This window comes from Paroedura picta, chromosome 3 (assembly GCF_049243985.1).
Source record: "Paroedura picta isolate Pp20150507F chromosome 3, Ppicta_v3.0, whole genome shotgun sequence".
NCBI lineage: Eukaryota > Metazoa > Chordata > Lepidosauria > Squamata > Gekkonidae > Paroedura > Paroedura picta.
Window position 1 is genome coordinate 176,008,295 of NC_135371.1, and position 23,281 is coordinate 176,031,575.

At 56.1% G+C, this 23,281-nt stretch overlaps 1 protein-coding gene across 1 annotated transcript; it reads right to left on the reverse strand.

Annotated features, from left to right (window-relative positions):
- Positions 1 to 1,554: 1,554 nt before the first annotated feature.
- LOC143831254 (putative phosphatidate phosphatase) lies at positions 1,555 to 22,177 on the reverse strand. Its single transcript, XM_077324315.1, has 7 exons — positions 22,095 to 22,177; positions 20,573 to 21,243; positions 9,227 to 9,384; positions 7,707 to 7,987; positions 6,895 to 6,952; positions 4,803 to 4,979; positions 1,555 to 2,382 (listed from the first exon to the last, which is right to left on the reverse strand). The coding sequence occupies exons 1-7, from the start codon at positions 22,175 to 22,177 to the stop codon at positions 2,281 to 2,283; spliced, it is 1,530 nt and encodes a 509-aa protein (XP_077180430.1). The 3' UTR covers positions 1,555 to 2,280.
- Positions 22,178 to 23,281: the final 1,104 nt, after the last annotated feature.

Genomic DNA, 23,281 nt, shown 5'->3' on the forward strand with positions numbered 1-23,281 from the left:
TCGGCCTCTCTGCCCTGTGGCTGGCCCTGCAGAGGAACTGGCTGCCCCCTGGGACTGGAGAAGACCCTCAGAGGAAGGGAAGGCCTCGGCCTCTCTGCCCTGTGGCTGGCTCTCCAAAGGATGGGGGGGGGGGCTGAAGTATATGGACCCTCTATGGTCTGACCCAGCAGGGCTCTTCTGAAGTTCTAATGCCCTGTAAACCAGTTAACTTGGTGGAGTGCCCAAAGCACAAAAACTGCATGCCCCCCTTCCCCCTCCCCTGATTTCAGTGGTCTCAGCCCCCCGGGCATTTCTCCCGCTCAAGCCTCATGCCCCAGGATGGGACCTGCACAACAGCCTGGTGGGCCGGCCCCACAAGCCCCGTGGGCCCACCTTCCCCTCCAGCCGATTGGAGTGTTTCCTTTCCCTTTTGAGAAAACCGTCTCTTCCCGAGAGGCACCCACACATTTTAAACAATTTCTGGGCAGACAAGTTTTTCAGGCCCTTGAGACAATAAAAATACCAGCCCGGCCTGTTTGTCAGAGACGAGTTTGGGATGAGAGGCCGCAGGGGCTTTCAAAATATTTGGGGTCCCCTGGAGAAGGCATCATCCCTCCCCCCCCCACAGACCAGGTGACAGCGGCCCAGGTGAGCAGGAAGTGGCCGTTGGGGCCGCCCCGGTCAGGAGGCCGGAAGGGAAAGAGTCTGTGGGGCGGCCTGGGATGCTTTGGCCTCCTGCCTTGGCCCTGGGACGCCCTGCCTCCACTCCCCCCCCCCCCACCCACAACGACTGTACACAAAGGAGCCATTCAGCACGGCCTTGAATAGAGTCAGCCCTTTCCTGGGAGAAGCCAAGAACAGGCGGGGGGGGGGGTTCTCTGGGAGAGAGAAATGCCAGTCTGGCACGTGGGCAGAAGAAGCAGGACTATGGGGGCCCTGAGGCAGGAGGCATGGTTTGGTTGTGCCCTGCTTGGCGCACACAGAGGCCAATGCACACGCCCCCCCCAGCCCCCCAGCCCCCCGAGCTCCACAACCACCACTCGGAGGGGAAGGGAGGGGCTGGCCTCACGGGGAACCTGACTCGACATCCGCTCAGGTGGGCTCCAGCTGGAGGACCCCCCCCATCATGCCATGATCTTGCAGCCTGCAGAGGAGCTTCCGGTGACCTTGGCAGCCCCTGAGCTTTTATACGAGAGAGCCAAATCAGAGAAGAGCCGGGTTCGAATCCCGTGGCGCCTTACGGGCCAGCCAGTTTTGGAGCAGGAGCTTTGGAGAATCAGAGCTCTCTTTGTCAGGGATCCAGCGTTGTTCTCCTGCCGCTCCGGGGAGGGAGGGAGGGATTCTCTTCCCAATCTCTGGGACTGGAAACCTGCTGGCACGAAGGAAAGCAGAGCGCCTCAGATCCCGGGGCCAGATACCAGATGTGGAATTGGAGCCTTTCGAGGGCCGGGCTCTTGTCCCTCTGGGCAAGGAGGAACAGCTGGAGGACTGGAACTGGCAAAGCGGCACAGACTCCTCGCCACACGGAGCTTCCCGTCCCTCCTGGACCAAATCACGGTTATGAAAACACAGGGAAACTTAGTACCATTTATTACAAAAATGACATTCACATTGTGGGAGGGGGAAGGGGGCGGAGGGGGCACGGCACTCGGCATCACCTTGTGCTGGTTCCAGACCCTCGCCCCCCCCTCCCCGCAGAGTCTGTGGTTCGTTCCTTCATGTGCATGTTCCCACCCGGGCATGCCTACGGCTCCTCAGTCGGGGTGGGCACACAACGGCCCCAGGTCCTCCTCCAAGAGAGGCAGTCTGGGGAGCGCAATGTTTCCGGGAGGAATTCTTCCCCCCCACGTGGGGGCATTGTCCTCTCTCCAACACGTGGGACTTCCTCCAGGGCCAAGACCAGGGGGGACTCTGAGCCCCTTCGGAGAGGAGGTGCTCCAGAGGGGGCAGGGAGGGGCTTTCTGAAAGGAGAGAGCGACTGTCCCCTGCAGCTTGGGAGGACGGAGAACTTTGTAGTGCTGGCAGAAAAGGGCCCCGGTGTCTCTCTTCCCTTTTCGGTGGTCTCAGCAGCCATTTCGTGGTCGACCAAGCAGATTTGCAGGGGAGACGCTCCCTAGAAAGTGGGGCGGCAACCTCTCTGTCGGACCCATTTCTTGCCTAAATGTTCAGCGGTGAATGCCAGGAGAAGGCACAAGGGGTCAAGGGGTTGGTGCCAGTTTGCCAAAGGTCCACAAATCCAGCCAAACAGAGGTGCCCCTCAACCTCCGTGAGCAGAGAGCCCCCACCGGCCAGCCAGCTCCCCTAGCAATCGGTGTGGCCGTCTGAGCTGGGCGTGTCCAAGATGGCCACGGGCAGGTGGGGGGGCCGGTGCTTGGGATGGAACATGCTGGAAACATGGACGGCCTGGAAAGCAAGAGAAGAGAAAGACACTTGGCAGAGTTGAAACAGGCAACGGGGGAGCGTCGCCCCAGCTGCTTAAAGAATACACCCATTGTATTGAGAAGAGAAACAACTTTCTAAGCATGAGAGGAGAGAGATCGCCCTAACTGTCTAACTGACAACGTTCTGGAGGGCATCAGACAGGAAGTATTTAAAAGGCTGCCATATAGAGGACGGACCAGAACCAATGGGATGAAATTAATTCAAAAGAAATCTAAACATCCGGAAGAAGTTCCTGACAGACAGAGCGGTTCCTCAGGGGAACAGGTTTCCTTGGGAGGTGGTGGGTTCTCCGTCTTTGGAGATTTTTAAGCAGAGGCTGGAGAGCCATCTGACGGAGAGGCTGATTCTGTGAAGGTTCAAGGGGGTGGCAGGTGACAGTGGATGAGCGATAGGGTTGTGAGTGTCTTGCACAGTGCAGGGGGTTGGACTAGATGACCCAGGAGGTCCCTTCCAACTCTATGATTCTAAGTTTGCTCCAAGGAACAGGAAATCTCCAGCTGAGCCAATCAGAATGCAGGGGGAGAGGGTCTAGAAAACACCAGGAAGTTCCTAATGCTACCCCTGGTAGGACTGTCTTCATGTCCTTTTGAAAGATGCATACTACAGATCTTGCAGTTTCCAGCAAAGACCAGGTGGGAGGTAGCCCAAGGTGGCTAGCAGAGCTTTGGGGCCATGGTCAGAGGGGATGCTGGCCCCTCTCTCAGCCAACGCAGGGTTTGGGGCCTCACAACATCTGGACCGAGAGCCGAAGCTGCAGCATTCTGGGGAGGGTTAATTTAGGCTGAGCTAAGCCCTCTGAATACTCCTCTGCTCGGGAATGTGCTGGAAATTCTCCATGTCATTAAAAGAGAAAATCCTAGTCACAGCTCAAGTACTATTGAAATCCCACAAAACTGGTGTCCGAGTCCATTCTTTTGTAAGGTTCCAAAGAGGGAAGGTCTCAGGCCAGGTTTGGCCTCACCACGGCCGGCCGCAGGGGAGAGATGAGTGGCCGTGTCCTTCAGGGGCAGCCCTTGGCCGGCCGTTATGCCCTGCTGCTGTTCACCTGCTGTAGCCCCAGAAAAAAGTCAGAGCACAAAAAAGTCAGGAGCACCTTCAAGACTCACAAAATCTGGGGCAGGGGAGGGGCTCTCGGGAGCCCAGGCTCACTTCTGCAAGTTTGTCTGCTGATTGATTGATTTGATTTATAGACCGCTGCTCCCAGCAAGCTGGCTTGTGGGGGTGAACAATGAAACAAGTACCAAAGAGCCAGAGTCCAGGAGAACATTTGAGACCAAAACATTTGTGGCTGGGGAGGGGTCTTCAGGAGTCCGGCTCCCTTCTTCAGCTCCTCTCCTGCCTCAAATGTTGTTAGTCCTGAATCTGCTTCAAGACTCCGGCTCTTTCCTGCTGCTCCAGACAGACTCACCGGGCCGCCCATCTTGCTGTATCTGCAGAAGTGAGCAGGGACCCCCAAGAGTGGCCACAAGTTTTGGTGGGTGCCCCTGGATTCCTGCTCTGTCTCCCTTAATGGCATTCTCTGAACCATCCTCAAGGGGGCTTGTTTTGTGGTCAGGGGGCTTCAAGAGTCCCCTGCGGCCCCAGGGGCCCGTGCCCCCTCCTCCCCCTCCCTCCTGGTCAGGGACAACCGGATCTCTCTTGAGTCCTCTGCCCTCTTGAGCACAAGGAGCTAAAATTACGTGGAGTTCAGGTTCCTGCCTCCTATCCTGGCTCCACTGGCAGCAGGAAGGAATGTGATCTCCCAGGTTCTGCCGGCTCTCCTGGCTGCCCCGGAGGCGACCGGGCGGGGCTCGAATTGCCCGGCCAGGGGGGGAAGTGGAAGGATTTCCTGCCGGCTGCCTGCACACAATGTCGGCCAGGGTGTGCCTTTCCTTCCCCGTTTCCTGGCAGCTCCCATTCCCTGGTGCATCGTGGTGGAACATAACTGCCCAACACCTCACAGGCCAGGGAGGGTCCCTCCAGTCCAGCCTCCCGTCTCCCCCAGCGGCCAGCCAGTTGCCCTCGTGTTGCCTCCCAGCTCTGGGATCCAGACGCTGACTGCCTCTGAATATGGAGGCTCTCCAGAGTCCCCCGTCAGCGTTGCCTCTCAAAAGCTTAAACTCTGAAAATCTGGTTGGTCTCTTGCTTGATTTGCGTACTTGATCTGAGGCTAGAGAATCCTGCTCTTTTGCTTGTCCAGAGTTCAGGCTCTAAGCCCCAGAAGGCTATTTTCTGTCTTTCTACTCAAGGTGAAGAGGATCCTTCCAAACCTGCAGAGAACCCAGTGAGGGTCTGCCCCTCTGTCCTGCTCAACCCACAACTAAGCCCCCCCCTCCCCGGCCCCATAAAGGACAGACGCGGAGAAGCTCTCTGGGGGCACAGAGGGGCAGGGGCCAGCTTACCACCCAGTAGGCCACGAGAGCGCCCTGCAGCAGTCCCACGGCCACGTCGGAGGGGTGGTGCCGATAGTCCGAGATGCGGGTCAGCCCCGTGTACATGGCCAGCATCAGCAGCACAAACTGGACCAGCGGCCGGAGTAACCGAGCGCCCCGCCAGGTGAAGCGGGCCTGCAGGTAGAACTGGGCGAAGAAGAGCCAGAAAGGGCACAGGGGTGAGTCCAGCTCAGGCAGCCCCACAGAGGCAGAAAGACTCGACCGGCCGGTTCGGGATATCTTGAGCGTGGGGTGACAAAGGTCATCTGCTTCTCTCAAGGGCAGCCTTCCTCAGTGTTTTAACCACAGAGAAACCCCTGAAATATTCTTCAGGCTTCGAGATAACCCAGAAATGGGACAATGGTGCAAGAAGCCGAGCTGTGGACACGCCCACCGGGGGCCCCTCCCCTTCCTGTCCCCTCCAGGCCCATCATTGGCCATTTGGGGAGGAGAGGGATAGGTTGACGTGACCTTAGGATTCAGGGGTGGGCAACTGTGGACCTCCAAAAGTCCATGGACAACAATTCCCATGAGTCCCAGCTGGCAGGGACTCATGGGAATTGTAGTCCATGGACATCTGGAGGGCCACAGTTGCCCACCCCTGAATCCTAAGGTCATGTCACCTGATAAAGGTTTAACAATTTTTTTAGAAGATATTAAAAAATAAGTAACTCCAACCCCTTCGGGAAACCCTTCCAGGGTTTGGCCAGAGCCCCCCAGGTGTCACGAAACCCTTCTTGAGGAAGGCTGCTCTAGGGGGCAGCCCTAGACAAGGGCAGCCTGGGCCATTTCAGATCAGGGCCAAGAAACGGCACCCAAAATAATTCCGTGGAACATTCAAGGAACACATGAATCACGTAAAAGGAATTTTTAAATTTCGCTGCAAGCAAAAGCAGATACCAAATTAATTCAAAAAACATATGTTGAAGATACTAAAAGGCAAGCCGTATAAGATCCCAAATTTGGAACTTTGTATGCTCAAAGCAGAGAGATTTGAGGAGCAGCTATATATATACAAGACATGCCCAGTATTCAGTGGCAAGAGATATCCCGGGATAAAGCGGGAAGGTTTCTATTGCTCATTACACAAACCCTTGAGTAATATAAATATAAAACCTCTGGATCGGTTTTACTCCCAATAAAAATCAACAGCTATTTCTTCAGAATTCACGAAGCACTTTGACACAGTTTTCGGAAGGACAACTGATTCTGGGAGGTGATATTCGCTTGCACTATACAGGTACAGAACTTGTCCAAGCAATCAAAATATATATTTTTTTAATTTTTAATTTTTTTAATATTATTATTATTATCCAGGGGCTCCTCACGGGCTGCTCCAGGAACACTCCTCTAGTGTGTCTGCCTCCGGTGTTCAACTACTCATAGTACTTACTACTAGAAGTACTAGTTCCACCACCCCAGGTCAAGTGGTTCAGGGACAACAGGTCAAGAGATTAAGGGACAACAGCTGGCCAGGCGGGATCTGAGGGCCTCGTGTGCTTCTCTTTCCTCTCCCAGCCACACCCTGGCACCGGAGCCTGCCCAGAGGGGAACCGGCTCCGCTGGGATGCCCGGCTAATCCTTCCTCTAAATATAGGAGGATAAATTTGGGGGCCCGTCTCAGATTCACAGAAGCTAAGATCACAGAGAGCGGAGAAACAACAGGCAGAGGTGGACAAGCCAAAGTTTCTGGAAGTTATCAGGGTCTTTTGTTAGATTCCCATTTGGGTGAGGTACGGTTTTCCAAGGGACCACGGCATGGACAGTGTCCCATGAAGAACCAAGTTTTCACCAACAATTTTGTTGCACAAAGATGTGTTGGTAGGAAATTAGGCAGCCAGGTCTGCCCACTTATTGGAATTTAACATTTGATCAATGCTCACGGGGAAAAAGCATGCACAAAAAGGAATGGCTAGCTTTAGAGAAGGAGAATGTTTCCGACAGGACTGATTTTCAAACGAGTAGTACTTCTAGTAGTAGGTACTACTCATATACTACTAGTAGTAGTTTCACGATCACTACCAATAAACTATAATTTGTGAATGCTGGCTCAGGAACTTACCACCAGGTACATCATGGAGTACATGGCGAAGGAAGCATGGCCCGAGTAGAACGACTTTCTGGAAGAGAAAAAGGTTATTTTCAACAAGACGGGGGGACGTGTACTCCGAGGCAACACCAGAGTTCTGCTTGCTCACAGGCCCTGACATGGTTTGATGCTTTGTCACCTCAATGTAACTATCAAAATTCTGCGTCTTCTTTGGAAGTCTAGTCAACCCCGCCAGCTGATTAGTAAGGTACATTTTGTCTTTGGGGGAGGGATTTAAAGCATTTGGGACAATCCTAAAGATGCTAAACAAAAGTTTACCATATAGAAATTGGACCAAATAATTCTCTTCCGCTCTACTGAGGCCCATAACATGCCCCTGAACCTCTTTGTTCTCTCTGAGAGCCCTGGTGGGGGAGGCCCAAGATATTTCGGCCAGCACCGATGCTTCCTCTGTCGCAGAAATGAAGCATAGTTTTGATGGTCAGAACTATGCAATATTGAGAGGGCAGTTCAGTGGGGGCATTTTAAGACACTGATTTCCCTTTATGAACAGGGCAATGTTGAATGGAAAGGTGACATAGACATTTTTTCTTACTACTAGTAGTACTTACTAGTCACACTTGCTCATTGTAGTACTTACTATTAGTAGTAGAAGTTCTACGGTCACTCTCAATAACTAACAATGCAGATGGCTGAATTTCTGGCAAGGACCCTCACATCCATGCAGGGTCCATTAAAAAACCAACCAGTCCATGAGCTTTCTGGGTGCTATTTTGGTTGTGCGCCTTGGCCCGCAATCACACTTCCCACTCCCCGGTCCGCACCTTGCCTCCTTCTCCTCGGAAGCTCCACCCGTGCAGCTGTACTCTTCCACGTATCCCGCAGAGCAGTCGATGTGAGTCAAGTTGGGCCGACAGACGGCCAGGAAATGCGGGCGGAGGCGGCCCACGGCCACCTTGGCCACGTTGGTGAGCGACTGGCCCACCGTGCAGCCGAAGAGGAAGGCCCCGATCTCTTTGTAGAGCGCGACCACATAGGGGTTGCGGACGATGGAGTGGGATCTGTGGGGGAAGTTGTGGACGTGGTAGCTTTCACCAACGGTGATCTACGGTGGGAGGAGGAAGAGAAAAGGCAGATGACGAGTGATCCGTGCATCAGGGGGACGCTTTTTACTGCCACAACGGAGAAAAGTTTAGGAGAGCCAACAAGAACCCAGGAAAGTATTGCTTCATCTAGCCAGTGAATACAGCAGACTCCTGGGCTTTCACCGCACACGTCCATTAGATTTTCTTTTTCCTTCTGCATTCATCTTTCTCCCTCCAAAGCTCAGTTTGCTTTCCGGTTGCTGTTTCCCCGGGTTTTCTGAGAGTACTTTTGTGCCAATTTCCCCTTTGATTCACTTCCAAGCCGAAGAAAATTCAAAGGTCTACAAGGGTCCCTTGGATTTGTGCCCCAGTGAAGGATAAAGGGGTTGGGGGGGGGAGGAAACTCTCTTCTCAGAAAAAGAGATTCAGTGAAAGAGGATTTCTGTTTAAGAAAAGAGAGCGTAAGAGAGAGAGACGTGTGGCAGGAATCTAGAAGAGGCTGCCTGCAGAGAACGGCACTGGGGTAGGGTTTATATATTTATAGATTTATATAGCGCTGATGTCAATTTGTTTTGCTGCGATTTATAATAAGACAATAAAAACACAATAAAAGCCCCTAAAAATACCCCTTGTGGCATGTAGTAAAGTACTGGGGCAAATCCATAAAGCAGTCGGTGGGTGGAGCTTTCAGTCATGCTGTGATTCAATGTACAATTTACGTTTCATTTTTGCGTATGCATAACTATACGGCCCCCCAGAGCAACAGGCTGAGCCTCAGGGCTAGTTTGCGTACTGCGGAGAGTGAAGCCTTGATTTGGGGTCCTGCCTAGGCGGCCAACTCCAAGCAATTTGGGAACGGAGCCTGGGGAGGAAGGAATTCTTAGTGGCCTAACGCCATACAGCCCACCCTGCAGAGCGGCCATTTCCTCCAGGGGAACTGAACTGTGTCATGGAGGGGATCGGTTAGGATTCTGCGAGATCTCCAGGACCCATCTGGAGGCTGGCAACCCTGCGTCCTCCCCCCAAGTCTGAGAAGCACAGCACTCAAGCTGCATAGGGGAAGAACTGGGCCACAGAGTCAATGCTGCTCTTCACTGGGAGTCCCTCAAGCATGCTCTCTCCCTCTCTCTCTCTCTCTCTCTGTGCAGAATCCGGAAAGTCTGCATACCTGCCGGAAGAAGGACGCCCCACACCCAAGGGGCAAAGTTGTAGTCGGTGTGCCCCCTCCGCCCTGCCCCTGCCCTGAAGGGAGCACTCACTGCTAGAGAGGTGATGAGGATCCCCACGGAGATGAGCACAGAGTCGCTGACGGTCTCGGAGTGCCGCAGGGGGTAGCTGATGCTGCTGTCGTTGCAGAAGAAGCCGTGGCGGACGGGGGAGACCAGGCCCACCTCGCAGAGGAAGAACGGGACGGAGGCTGCAGCAAGAGGACAGGCAGAGGGAAAGGGGGGATCTGTCAACACGGGGCAGGTTGTCGGGGCATTGTGCTGGGGGTGGGGGAGGATGAAATGAGGGAGGCATCAGACAGAGTTTGGCGCATGAAAGAAAAACGGGCACCTAGTCAGGCCAGGAACCGTGCTGGTCTAAAACCGCAGAACAAAACAGGAGTCCAGGGGCACCTTGAAGACCAACGTTTTGTTCTGGGTTTCTGAAATTCTGATGTCAATCACAAAATGGCTGCCACAGGAGGTGGAGCCGGCCACGAAATGGCTGCTGCCACGGTTGACCTTCAGTCGCGCAGTGCAGATCCTTCGGCTGGGTGGCACCTGCTGCCGAAACCAAGCTTTTATATAAGCTGCACAGTCAGTCAAATCTCCAACGGCCAATCAGAGGCCTCGTTAGGCAAAAGCCCGGCCCGGCCCGGCCCACTTGCTGGTCTTCAGGAAATGTTTTCTGGGGTCCCACATTGGGCACCCCTGAGCTGCGGGGCTCAGGGACTGGAGCGTTAGGCTTCATCCAAATCTCATCCTCATTGTGGCCGGTTCATGGGAGGAACCTGAGCTCTCTGCGGAGGAGGGGCTGTGCACGGGGTCCCAAATACAGAGAGACCAAAGTCCTTGGAGAAGCGTGGGCACCTCTGTGGCCCAGCCAGGGCACCGTAACCTCGTCCCGGATGCACAAACAGCTGGGCACGGGAGCCGCCAAGGCGAAGAACGCCAGGAGCTCCGACAATCAGGGTTTCTATGTCAACCATCTGAGCCTGGCAGGGACAGCTGGACGGGGCACAGACGTCCCACGGCTCTGGAACTGGCCCCTCCTCCCTCCCTCCCTCCCTCCCTCCTTGCCTTTTTATTCTCGTCCTTTTGGTGATCCAGTTCTCCACTGGAATGCAGCCTCTCTGCCCTCCCCAGAGGCGGTAAGGGTGGTGGTGGTGGTGGTATTGAGCAAGAGTCGGGGGGGGGGAGTGAGGGCAGAGCGGGCCAGGAGCTGGCAGAACCAGTTTGTACCTCTGCTCATACCACAGAAGCCCCCCTGGGTGACCTTGAGCCGGCCCCATGCTCTCAGCCTAACCTACCTCACAGGGTGGCTGTGCAGATAAGCGGGAAGAGAGGAGGACAACGGAAACTGATTTGTGTCCCCTTTGAGGAGAAAGATGGCTTAGAAGGAAGGAAGGAAGGAAGGAAGGAAGGAAGGAAGGAAGGAAGGAAGGAAGGAAGGAAGGAAGGAAGGAAGGAAGGAAGGAAGGAAGGAAGGAAGGGAAATGAGAAACTGAAAGGGAGAGAGGGAGGGAGGGAATCCAGTACTATCTCCACCGGGGGATGTTACTAGAAAAGCAGGAGTCAAACCCAGTTCTCTTTCCTGTCTCTGAGAACCCCTCCACCAGGGATGGCCCCACATCTACTCAGCCCCCCCCCCCTGGAGCTTTTCCTTGGGTTTGAATCAGAGTCAGCCACCCGTGTGTGTGTGTGTGTGCACTTGGGAAGTTGTGTCGTTGGACAGCCTTTCTTGAGCGGGCAAAGAGGAAGAGTCCTTCCAGCCCCCTCTCTGCCTGAGACCCCCCTGTGGGCTTTATCCAGGGCACCATATAAGGGGCGGCCAGGCCTTCTTCGCTGGCACACAACCAACTTTCCGAGCCCCCCTTCCCCAGAGTCCCTGCTGCCCCCCAGAGCCCCTTATATGGCGCCTCCGCCTTCCCTGCATGCCGAGGCTGCCCCCTCTCAGGGGCACCAGCTATTAATACCCAGGCAGGCCCTGGGAAGTCTTCCCCTGCCGTTCTTGGCCGGCTTCCCGGGGCACAGGGGCTGCGGGCAAAGGGGGCTGATGGGCTGCAGACCCCTGGAACTCCCACCCCGGGCCCTGGGCATCTCCTTGGCCCAGCCCCCTGTGGATTCAGACCCTAACCCCCACCCCCACAAGGCCTGGCCCTGCCTCAGCTGATCCCACCCCTCCGTAGGAGCTGCGGGTTTCAGTTCTGCAGGGAGGGCTGCCTCCCATGCCCTCTGCTGGCACCGCTCTGTGGGGCGTTGGCTCCCGGTGTGCAGAAGCAGGCAACAGCCAGCCCCAGAGGGCAAGACCCGGCCTGCGACGTCTCCCCCCTGCCAGTGGATTCCAGAGGGAGGCTGGGTCTGGGTATGGGGCGGGGCGCCATTCCTCCCAGCCGGACAGGGTCTGTTTGCCAACAGGGTGTACGTTTTTGTTGGTCTCAAAGGTGCCACTGGACCCAAACTTTGTGCAGAGGCAATGTTGCATGTCCTCATATGAACCATAGGTTTTGGGGGAGGGGCTGTGGCTCAGGGGCAGAGCCTCTGCTGGGCAGGCAGAAGGTCCCAGGTTCAATCCCCAGCATCTCCAGTTAGAAGGACCAGGCAGGAGGGGATGGGAAAGACCTTGGCCTGAGACCCTGGCTCAGTGGCAGAGCCTCTGCTAGGCAGGCAGAAGGTCCCAAGTTCAATCCCCGGCATTTCCAGTTAGAAGGACCAGGCAGGAGGGGATGGGAAAGGCCTTGGCCTGAGACCCTGGCTCAGGGGCAGAGCCTCTGCTTGGCAGGCAGAACGTCCCAGGTTCAGTCCCCAGAAGCATCTCCTATGAAAAGGACCAGGCAGGAGGGGATGGGAAAGACCTTGGCCTGAGACCCTGGCTTAGTGGCAGAGCCTCTGCTTGGCAGGCAGAAGGTCCCAGGTTCAATCCCCGGCATCTCCAGTTAGAAGGACCAGGCAGGAGGGGAGGGGAAAGACCTTGGCCTGAGACCCTGGCTCAGTGGCAGAGCCCCTGCTTGGCAGGCAGAAGGTCCCAGGTTCAATCCCAGGTGTCTTCACCTAAAAAGGACCAGGTAGGAAGGGATGGGGATGACTGTGTCTGCCTGAGACTGAGGAAAATAGCTGCCAGTCTGAGCAGACAAAACTGCCTTCATGTTTGTTCATAACTGGATTTGGGCAATTAACCAGTATCTGCCCATCTCATTCTGGCCTGGTGGTTTTAAATAACAAGAGTATTTGTTCCATCGTATTGTTGTTGTTGTTATACCACCTTTTAACACATTTACCAAGGCTCCATCTTGAGTGTCTGTGAGAAATCTTATTTAAATTGAAAGTGTTTTCATCAATGCAAGAAGAAGAGTCGGTTTTTATAGCCTGCTTTTTACCACCCGAAGGAGTTTCAAAGTGGCTTCCAATCACCTTCCCTTCCTCTCCCCACAGCAGACACCTTGGGAGGCGGGGGGGGGGGGGGGGCTGAGGGAGCTCTGACAGGACAGCTGTGTGAGATTACCTCTGTGACTAGCCCAAGGTCACCCAGCTGGCTGCATGTGGAGGAGGAACCGGGAATCTTACCTGGCTTGCCAGATAAGAAATTGCTGCTCTTCACCACCACACTAAACTGGCTCGGCTCATAAGTTTTTATCTTTGCTTTCTCCTTTCTATTTATTGTTTTCTTTATATTGTAAGCCACTTGGAAAAGGGAGAGAGAGAGAAAGAGAGAAAGAGAGAGAGAGAGAGAGAGAGAGAGAGAGAAAGAAAGAAAGAAAGAAAGAAAGAAAGAAAGAAAGAAAGAAAGAAAGAAAGAAAGAAAGAAAGAAAGAAAGAAAGAAAGAGGGCTATAAATGATGCAATCAATTAATGGACCACTTTGTAGATGGCCAATGAATGCCACAACAGAAGTTACCCTTTTTGAGAGATGGGGGGTGGGGGTGGGGGTGGGGGTGGGGGAGAGCTTTGGGTCCCCGTTGCAGAGAAAGGCTGAATATAAAACCTGCTCACTAATCCGGAGAAAGAAAGGCAAGCAAGTGGTTTCCTTTTCATTCCTTATCACTGTAAAAAGGACCGCAGGTAAAAAAGCAAAACAAAACCCCAAAACGAAAGGCATCCTCAGACCTCAAGCAAGCGCCTTAATCCCTTAAGCTCCGGCTGAATCACCCACCGATTAAGCGTTGCGACTCTACATCGTCTGCGTGCGGCGGGACAATTCCTGCCCGCATCAGGTGCCTCCGGATCCTGCCCCCTCCAGTGCCCCTGCTCTACTGGGGCTCGCCCCCCACTCCACAGAGTGCAGCCCCTTGCGAGGTAGGCTGCCCTCCCCTCTTCAGGCCCCCTGCTTCTGCATGCAATGCATAACGCACCTCCAGCCCCTTTCAAGGCACGGTGGAACCTGCTCTTGGCTGCAAACGTGGGTCTAGGGTGCATGGAAAGCTAGATATTAAGCAGGTGTCAAAGGGCAGGGGAGGGCAGAGAGAACTGCCTGAGATACCTAAAGGGGAGGGGATTTGTTGTTGTTGTTATGTGCGAAGTCGTGTCCGACCCATCGCGACCCCATGGACAATGGTCCTCCAGGCCTTCCTGTCCTCTACCATTCCCCGCTGCACTAAATAGGAATAAATAGGAATCCCTCAGAGAAAGTGTACCAAGCAAATGCCGTTATGTTGCACCTTCCCAAGTTCGAAGCACACGGGAAGATGTGGGATACTACTAGCCCAACATAATAGAGCAGGCCAAACTGTGTCACCACTAGGCACACTGTGTCACCACCAAACAGTCGCCACTAGGCAAAATAAAAGTAAGAAAAAAACAGCAAGCAAGTTTGTTTATTGCATGTAAAATTGTCCTGTTTCAGACACGGTTCCCAGGTGGGAAGCACCTGGAAATTTGGGGGGGGGGGGGGTGGAACCTGATGAGGGCGGAGTCTGGGGGGAGGAGGGCTTCAAGGGGGGAGGAGGGCTTCAAGGGGGGGATGAAGCCAAAGGCCCCACTTTCTGAAGCAACCATTTTCTCCAGGGGAATTGATATATCTAGCGTGGAAAACAGTTGTACCTGCAGGCCAAATGCAAAATGGGATGCTGGGCTCAGACTCCAACATGTCTCTCTCTCTCTCTCTCTCCCCCTCACCCTGAAATTTCTGAGGTGGTAAACCAGGCTTAGACGTTCACAGGCCATGCCGGAGACATTTCGGAAACCTGAGTTCGGGCCTAGAAGCAGTCATCTCTGGACTCTGTGTGTGTGCCTTCTTTATGGCCGGCAGAAGCCGTAAACAAGACCATATGTCAATATGCGCGTGGAATCTGCACAACGGCCACAGGCTGCAGAGGGCCGATTTCGTTCCGCCCCAAGCGGTGGCTGCAGAGCAAAGGACGCCCTCTTCTCCCCCAGCAGCTGCCAGCGGGAGGACGGGCAGTTCTCTGAGAGGCTCCACTAAGAGGCACCACTAAACGCACGGCTGAACCGTGGACCAGCCCGGCCACCTGCTGTGCCGTAACGCCAGGGCCTGCTTGTCTAGAGAAACAGATTCGGCCAAGAGGGCTGGGGAGCCTTCTGACCTTCAACGGCTACCCTGGGCAAAGAATAGCAAGATTCGAATCCAGGGGCACCGCAGAGACCCACAAGATTTTCAGTGTCTTGAGTTTTCAAGAGTCCGAGTGCCCTGTGAGACCCAAGGACGTTGACTTCGGCTCACCCCTTCTCTGCCTCATCCCCACAACAACCCTGAGAAGTAGGTCTCAAAGAGACAGTGAGATTGGCCCAAGTCCACCTAGCAGGCGCCCAGGGCTGTGGGGATTTGAACGTGACTCTTAGTCCGGCCACCGCAGGCCACTGGTGCCCAACAGCCAAGCAGAAGGTCAGAAATCCAGAAAAGCTTACTGAAAACTCGATGGAGGCATTTTCAGGGAGTTTTAGAAGAAAAACGTTTGAGTCCAGCCAGGCTCCTTCAAGACCAGGAAGGTTTCATTCAAAGTGGGTGCTTCCGTGCGCATGGCTATCCACGGGAATCTATCTAGTTGGCCATTAGAAAGATGTGAAGTTGTCTTAAATTGGATCCTTAGCCCACCAAAGTGAGTCTTGTCTACTCAGCCTGGCTGCGGAGATCTCAGGCCAAGGACCTTCCCATCCCCTCCTGCCTGGCCCTTTTAACTGGAGATGCTGCCGGGGATTGAACCCGGGACCTTCTGCCTGCCAAGCAGAGGCTCTGCCACTGAGCCAGAGTCTCAGGCCAAGGTCTTTCCCATCCCCTCCTGCCTGGTCCTTTTCACTGGACATGCTGGGGATTGAACCTGGGCCCTTCTGCCTGCCAAGCAGAGGCTCTGCCCCTGAGCCAGGGTCTCCGGCCAAGGTCTTTCCCATCCCCTCCTGCCTGGCCCTTTTAACTGGAGATGCTGCCGGGGATTGAACCCGGGACCTTCTGCCTGCCAAGCAGAGGCTCTGCCACTGAGCCAGAGTCTCAGGCCAAGGTCTTTCCCATCCCCTCCTGCCTGGTCCTTTTCACTGGACATGCTGGGGATTGAACCTGGGCCCTTCTGCCTGCCAAGCAGAGGCTCTGCCCCTGAGCCAGGGTCTCCGGCCAAGGTCTTTCCCATCCCCTCCTGCCTGGTCCTTCTAACTGGAGATGCCGGGGATTGAACCTGGGACCTTCCGCAGGCCAAGCAGAGGCTCTGCCACTGAGCCAGGGTCTCAGGCCAAGGTCTTTCCCCTCCCCTCCTGCCTGGTCCTTTCAACTGGAGATGCCGGGGATTGAACCTGGGACCTCCTGCCTGCCAAGCAGAGGCTCTGCCACTGAGCCAGGGTCTCAGGCCAAGGTCTTTCCCATCCCCTCCTGCCTGGTCCTTTTCACTGGAGATGCCAGGGATTGAACCTGGGACCTTCTGCCTGCCAAGCAGAGGCTCTGCCACTGAGCCAGGGTCTCAGGACAAGGTCTTTCCCATCCCCTCCTGCCTGGTCCTTTTCACTGGAGATGCTGGGGATTGAACCTGGGACCTCCTGCCTGCCAAGCAGAGGCTCTGCCACTGAGCCAGAGTCTCAGGCCAAGGTCTTTCCCATCCCCTCCTGCCTGGTCCTTCTAACTGGAGATGCCAGGGATTGAACCTGGGACCTTCTGCCTGCCAAGCAGAGGCTCTGCCACTGAGCCAGGGTCTCAGGCCAAGGTCTTTCCCATCTCCTCCTGCCTGGTCCTTCTAACTGGAGATGCCAGGGATTGAACCTGGGACCTTCTGCCTGCCAAGCAGAGGCTCTGCCACTGAGCCAGGGTCTCAGGCCAAGGTCTTTCCCATCCCCTCCTGCCTGGTCCTTTTACCTGGAGATGCTGGGGATTGAACCTGGGACCTCCTGCCTGCCAAGCAGAGGCTCTGCCACTGAGCCAGGGTCTCAGTCCAAGGTCTTTCCCATCCCCTCCTGCCTGGTCCTTTTACCTGGAGATGCCGGGGATTGAACCAGGGACCTTCTGCCTGCCAAGCAGAGGCTCTTCCCACTGAGCCAGGGTCTCAGGCCAAGGTCTTCCCCATCCCCTCCTGCCTGGTCTTTTGAATCGGAGACGGTGGGGTTTGGACCGGGGACCTCCTGCCTGCCAAGCAGAGGCTCCCGTGAGCCACCGCCCTCTTCCAGTTATGGAAAGGAGCTTTCTTCCACTGCCTCTTTGCTGACTTCTCACCTTGAACTGTGATATAATTTGGCTCTTGATGTATAAAAAGCTGCTGGTTGGATCCCTGCCATTTCCACGGATTCCCACCAAAATGAAAAGAGCAGAGGAATAATCTTCTCAAAGCTTTCACTTCCTTAGAATGTCAAGGCGTGAAGCAGATTGTTTCCCGGATAGTGACCAAACCAACATGCGGCTGCCATTAATATCCGTAAAATGCCTTCACTTGCCACAGGTTCCAGAAATCTGATTAGTCCAAAGCATTTACTTTCTGCCACATTCAACACTGACTTTGCCCTTCTCTTTCCCCCCCCAATTTAGCACCTTTTTTCATCCAGAAATACTCGGTGCCATTAATACCCCTAAAATGCCTTCACTTGCCACAGATTCCAGAAATCTCATTAGTCCAAAGCATTTACTTTCAGCCACATTAAACACTGACTTTGCCCTTCTTTTTTTTCAATTTAGCACCTTTTTTCATCCAGAAATAATCGGTGCCATTAATACCCCTAAAATGCCTTCACTTGCCACAGGTTCCAGAAACCCGATTAGTCCAAACTAGCACTTCCTTCCCACATGCTCAGCACCTCCTTTGCCCTTCTCTTCACCCCTATTTCAAGCTGCTTCCTTGTTGGAACCCTGCCAGAAGATGGCTCCAAAAGAGTGGGGCAGAAATGGATTGGGTGAGCTGAATTCGCACCTGGCCCCCCCAGCCCAAAATCGTCTTGTTGCTTTCTGAACCCCCTTGGCAATGCCTAACCCCCCAAAGGGGCAGACATCAGCGCTGGGTCTGTGTCATCGTTTCACTCCAAGCAGGAAGCTGGCTCCCTTTGCGTCAAAAAAGAGAGAGAAAACAGGGCTTCTCTTGGGCTCGTGGGTGGGACCGCATGCCCTGGCAGGGGGTGGAGATGCCCAGGGCACTGAGTGAAGCCAGAGAAGCTGCTGAATAAATTTCCAAAGGTCAGGCAACAGGGCTGGTGTGATTTGCATAGCTCCTGACCCCTCCCCTCCTTGGAAGCCAGCCCAATCTGCCTATGAATGCCGTAGGCAGGCAGCCAAGCAGTTAAACGTGATGGAAGGAGGATCTGGGACACTGCGCCTCCCCCTCCTTTCAGTCCAGATCCTAAATCTACTCAGTTCATGTCAACGGAGTTTTCGGAGGGAATGGTACACGGTCCCTGCTTGGTGCCCTCGAACCCAGCTCCAAAGCCACTGGCTGGGACTGTACGGGGGAACCGTGCTTCTTCGCCCAGAGAGGATGAGTGGTGAGAGCCAGGACCCCAAGGGTTAGGTGCCCACAAAACGTCAGGAACCCAATCACACTAACACTTACTCTGCGCCACCCAGAAAGTTAGAAAGTTAAAATGCAGACAAAGCCCCCAGGCTAATCACTGAAATAACCTCACCGGCACCACACAAGGCTAGACCTGACGCATTTCCACCCCAAATTGGGTCTGATCCTGAACAGGCATGTGGTACAGGGCAGCATCCCGCGTGAGACACCACCGGGGTTATTAGAGCATCTGGAAGGCTAGGATCTGGAAGAACCGGGTTCAAATCCCCACTCTGCCACGGAAGCCTGACCTCCCTCGAAGGGTTCTTGTTGACAGGATAAAACAGAGGGGAAGAGGGTGATGCCAGCCACGTTGGGCAAAAAGGTGGGGCACAAATGAAGCCAAGGAACCCTGCGTTTTCCGTCTGGCAGGCCTGTGGGGTCTGGAGGGCATCTGCCCTGGAGAACGAGGGAAGTCCTCCCCCTCGTCAGAAAACGTGTGTGTGCATGGGGGGGGCGGGGGGGAGAATTCCTGGCATCTGCCCAGCATGTTTGTCGGGGAAGAGGTTCTGCCGGCTGGACAGGTCACACTCTGCAGAATCGCTTGACCAGCCAGGCCCAAACATCCCGAAGGCGGGAGCAGGAGAAGGCAAGCTGGGAAGAGCAGAGCCCTGCAAAGCCTCCCCAGTGAGCCAGCCAGGGTGGCGTGGGGGTCAGGGGAAATTGGGAGTTCAGGGGCACCTGTAAGGCCCACACATTTTAATTCTGGGCATCAGCTTTCGGGTGCATGCCCACCTTTAAAATCCACACATGTTAACTCTGGGGATCAGTTTTTGCCTTCATGCATGCCCCTTTAGGGCCCATAAAGCTCAATTCTGGGCATACGCTTTCGTGTGCATGCAGTTCTCCAGGTACACAGAAATAGTGTTGCACTTGAACCAGGGAGATTTCAGTTCTGCTCCAGGAACTCACTGGGTTTCCCTTGGGCCAGCTGCACATCCTCCACCTAGGCTTCCTCACAGGGCTGTTGTGAGCATAAAATGAAGAAGAGGGTTCCCACTGGGGAGCACGGGGTAAGGGGGGACAAAAGCAGCAAGCGAGGCGCTTGGAGTCACAGCCGGTGTGGGGCGAGGGTGTCCGTCTAGGACCCAGGAGAGCCAAGTTCCGCCTCGCCCGGCCCTGGACGCTTGCCGGGTGACCTTGGGCCCTAAGCGCTGGCTCTGCTGCCTGGCCGGGCTCCCTCCAGTTTCCCAGGGGGATTCGGGGCAGGGAGAGCCACCGACTCTGCAGGGAGGGCGCAATGGCAAGAGGCAGGAGAGCTCTGAATGGGAAGCAGAGGGCTCCGGGCTTGGCGGAGGCCCAGCCAGCAGACGCCCCACAGGAAGGGCGAGGCTCCCCCCAAGAGAAGCTCCCAGGAGCTTGGAGGGGCTCCTTCAACTGCTGGGCAGGCCCGAGGCCCACAGCCAGGACTCCCTGGATCCAGAGTGGGGCAGCGGTGCAAATCCCCCTCAGGCCATGCCAGATTGCTGGGAGACCTTGGGCAGTCACCCTCTCGCAGCCTCGCCTACCTCACAGGGCTGTTGTGAGGGCAGCATGGAGGAGAAGGACGGAAGTTGTTGTGAGTGCCCACAGGGCAGCAAGGCCGAGGAATCAGACGTGGCCCTGCAGTCCCCCCCATGGCAGCCCGAGGCAAGGTCCTTCTCCCCGGGCGACCAGTTGCTGGATCTGGGTGGGGAAAGCCAGGGGACTTTGGAGGCGAGGAACAACCTCCGTGGGGCACAGCGCCCCCACGGCCCCCTCCCAAGCAGCCCTCCTCTCCCGGGCCCTGCCATTCCGGGGGATCCCCAGGTCCCGCCTGGAGACTGGCCCCCCTGCTGCGGTACGGGCGGGGGGAGGGGGGAGTGGCGTGCAACATGACTAAGGGGACCAGATTGTCCCACTTTTGGAGGGACACCTGGAGGCACCTGGCAAATTGTACTTATGTTGAAATTAAAAAAATATATATATTACAATACTATTTTTGCGTTCTAGGCGTCCTGTGAAAATTTACAGACCAAATTTTAATAAAGAACACCCCTCCCCGCAATCCGGCGCACGTGCTGCGAATTAAGCAGGCGCAAATCCCAAACGAGCGGCGGGACGGAGGGAAGCCGGGGGGGGGGGGAGCAGAGTCCTCTCCCCCCCCCCCGTCCGGGGGCAAAAGCCGCCCGGCGACTCCCGGCAATCATTGACCAGGCCGGACCCGCCTGTGCACGCCCCCCCCCCCCGCCAGCTGCAGAAGACGAGGCGGACGCTGCCGGGGCTCCCCTGCAGTCCTGTCTCCCTCCCCGGCTCAGAAGCCTCCCAACAGCCCTGCGAGGCAGGCTAGGCGGAGCGGGGGGCCGAGAGGGGGCTCGCAGCCGCGTTTCCTCCTCCCGCCTGCTGGCTCCAGGCCCTGGGGGCGCGGGTCGTGGGAAGGCGCGTGGGGACGCGTGTCTGTCTCCCGTGCGCGACTCACCGGCGAGCAGGCAGGCGACGTCGAGGGCGACGAGGGTCTTGCGGAGGGCGGCGGGCGGGCGGGCGCGGGGCCGGGGCGGCTCGGGGCGGCGGGGGCGGCGGGCGGCCAGGCGGAGCTCCCCCTCGGGCGCGGCGGGCCAGGCGGGCGGCTCGGCCGGGGGCGGCGGGGGCCGCGCGGGCAGCAGCTGGCAGTGCGCCGCCGTCTGCATGGGGAAGGCTCCGTCCGCCGGCCGCCCCCTCGGGGCACGCGCCTCGCCCGCCTCCCCTGCCTGCTGCGGCGGCGGCGCCCGGCCCGTCCGTCCCGTCCCTTCCCTTCCCTCGCCTCGCCTCTGCTCTGCTGTGCAGCTGGCGCGGCCGCTCCGCCCTCGGCTCTGCGCCCTGCGCCCTGCGCCCTGCTCGGCGGCGCTCCCGGAGAGGCGGGCAGGAAGTGGGAGCCGCGGGGAGGCGGCCGCCGTGGGGCCAGCGCCGTCCTCAAGTGACGTGCGACGCGGGTTCAAAGACGCGCTCCCCCAGGGCTGGGTGCCCGGGCTCACGGGAGGCGGTGGCCATCTCCGGCCGGGGAGTCCAGGAGGTGGGGAGGAGCCCGGGGGCAGGCTTGGGGAGGAGAAGGACCTCCGTGGGGCGCAACGCCCCGGAGTCCCCCACCCCGACCCCGCCTCCAGAGCAGCCGTTCTCCCGGGGGGGGGGGGGGGGTCGGGTTTGAATTTGGGCCTCTCCGGGCCGCCCACCGGAATTCAGAGTTGGCAACCCTAATTCTAACATAGTTTATAATGTTGCACACAGCACAGCTATGTTGTATTCATTTCATATGCTTGGAGTAACTATTTTGGGATTTTGGGATGTAATTTGTGGAACAATTTTTAAAAATGAGTTATTTTAAAAATATTTCCCAAAAAGGGAGTAAGTTTCCCCCATGAGGCAAACGCTGGGTCCTGAGTTCAAGGATTCCGTCGCCGCCTCTCAGTCATCTGGACCTGCCTGCTTTATTTGCAAGGAAACCGGCTTTTTGCCTTAGGAAGGCTTCCAGGAGCTCAGTGAACATCCCACCCCCTGGTCAGTTTTAGGAAACTGGCAGGACTTGAGCCATGCACTGCACCTACCTCACAGGGTTGTTGTGAGGCCCGCATGGAGGAGAGGAGTGGCCCCCACTGGGTCCCACTGGGGAGAAAGACGGGCTCTGAGTGAAGGAAATCAGCCCCTTAAGAGAACAGATCTTTGCACACACCGTTTTCAGACTCCTTCCTTCCAAACTGCTTCCTGTTTCAGATTTTTGAGTATGCAGGGGGGGGCTGTCCAAGGGTGTGCAATGGAGGTCCCACACCTGGCTGAGGCTCGAGAGCACCCCCAAGGGGGTCTGGGATCTAGGACAGGGTGGGGGAGGGGTTTACATGACAATGGGTTGTTATTCCCTGCCATTCCACACTGGATCAGCCAGGCAGACCTAATCTCTTGGGGACAAAGGTTGGGACAGACCACCTGCTGGCCCTGGATTGTCTCCAGGTGTTTCCTGGAGGCGGGGCTACCTTGTAGCTGGCTCTGATTGGTCAAAGTAGCCTCTGACACAGAGATGGGGGTTCGTGTGGGGCTGGATGAACCCGCTGGTCATTCCTCGAAAGGAGGGTGGCTTCATTCAACCGGGCCCCATTCAGCCCAACTATCTGGACCTTTTGGTTTCCCCTTCAGTTTTCGGCCTTGGATAAGGGTTAGTGACCCTCAGACTCCTTGTCATTGTAAGGAACTCTGCACATGCTCTGAGGAACCTGCTACAGCCTACGTCACGTGTATTTAGCTTGGTTAGGTCAACAAAGCTTTTTGTAGTTTTGCTTTGGTTAGTAAAATCTGTTTCTCTGGCACATCTCTCTTCATTTCTTCTCCACGTGCCGGACTGCACGGGTGCTGTCAGGTGGGCTCTACTTCTCAATTGCTCTGGTCCTGCCCTGGGAGACTAGCTTCTCAGAAAGCCAGTCCAGATGTCCTCAGGCAGCTGAGTGGCAGCTGTTAACAGGGTACTTTCCGGGGCACCTGGGATCTAAGGGAGTTTCCCAGCAGTAAACCGTACTGGGGTTTTCCTTCAGGTGGGCTGAGACGGACAGGCCTGTGTGTCTGTGTGGGGGGGCATATTTCCTCCCTCTCACTCCGGTCTCTGGGATAAGGAACTTTGAAGGCCTGGTCTGGTTGGCCTGCCACAGGCCTGGCCATTGGGGGGCCCCCAGGGTCATTCCCACGAGCAAGCTGCCCATCAGCAATGCCCTTCAAACGGTGCTGCAGGTCCAGCCAGGCCCACCGCAGTGCAGAGGAGAGGAGGGGATCTGGCCCAGGGCTGCCCGTTTCCTGCCAGGCCACTGAGGAAGCTGCTACGGTCGAAAACGGCGATGGACCCCGGGACCTCGTTTTGGCAACCTCCACAACAAGTATATTGTTCGATGTTAACCCATTTACTCTTTTTGAAACAACGCACAATCTCCTCCTTTGGAATAAATAGACTTTGTGGCACAGCCAATCTTCAGTTCTCTTTTCGGCTTCCGCATCCGAAAGGTGGCACCTTGCACGAAGCATTTTTGGTCGAGAAGGTTCCCCTGGACTCAACCTCCGTTTAGGAATCGCCAGCAAGTTCTGGGACGGTGCGCTGTCCCTTCCAGGTTTCCCCAGAAATGGTGCCATGCTGGTGCCTGCGGGGCCTCCCGTGTCCCTGTCCTGCAGACACCTTCGG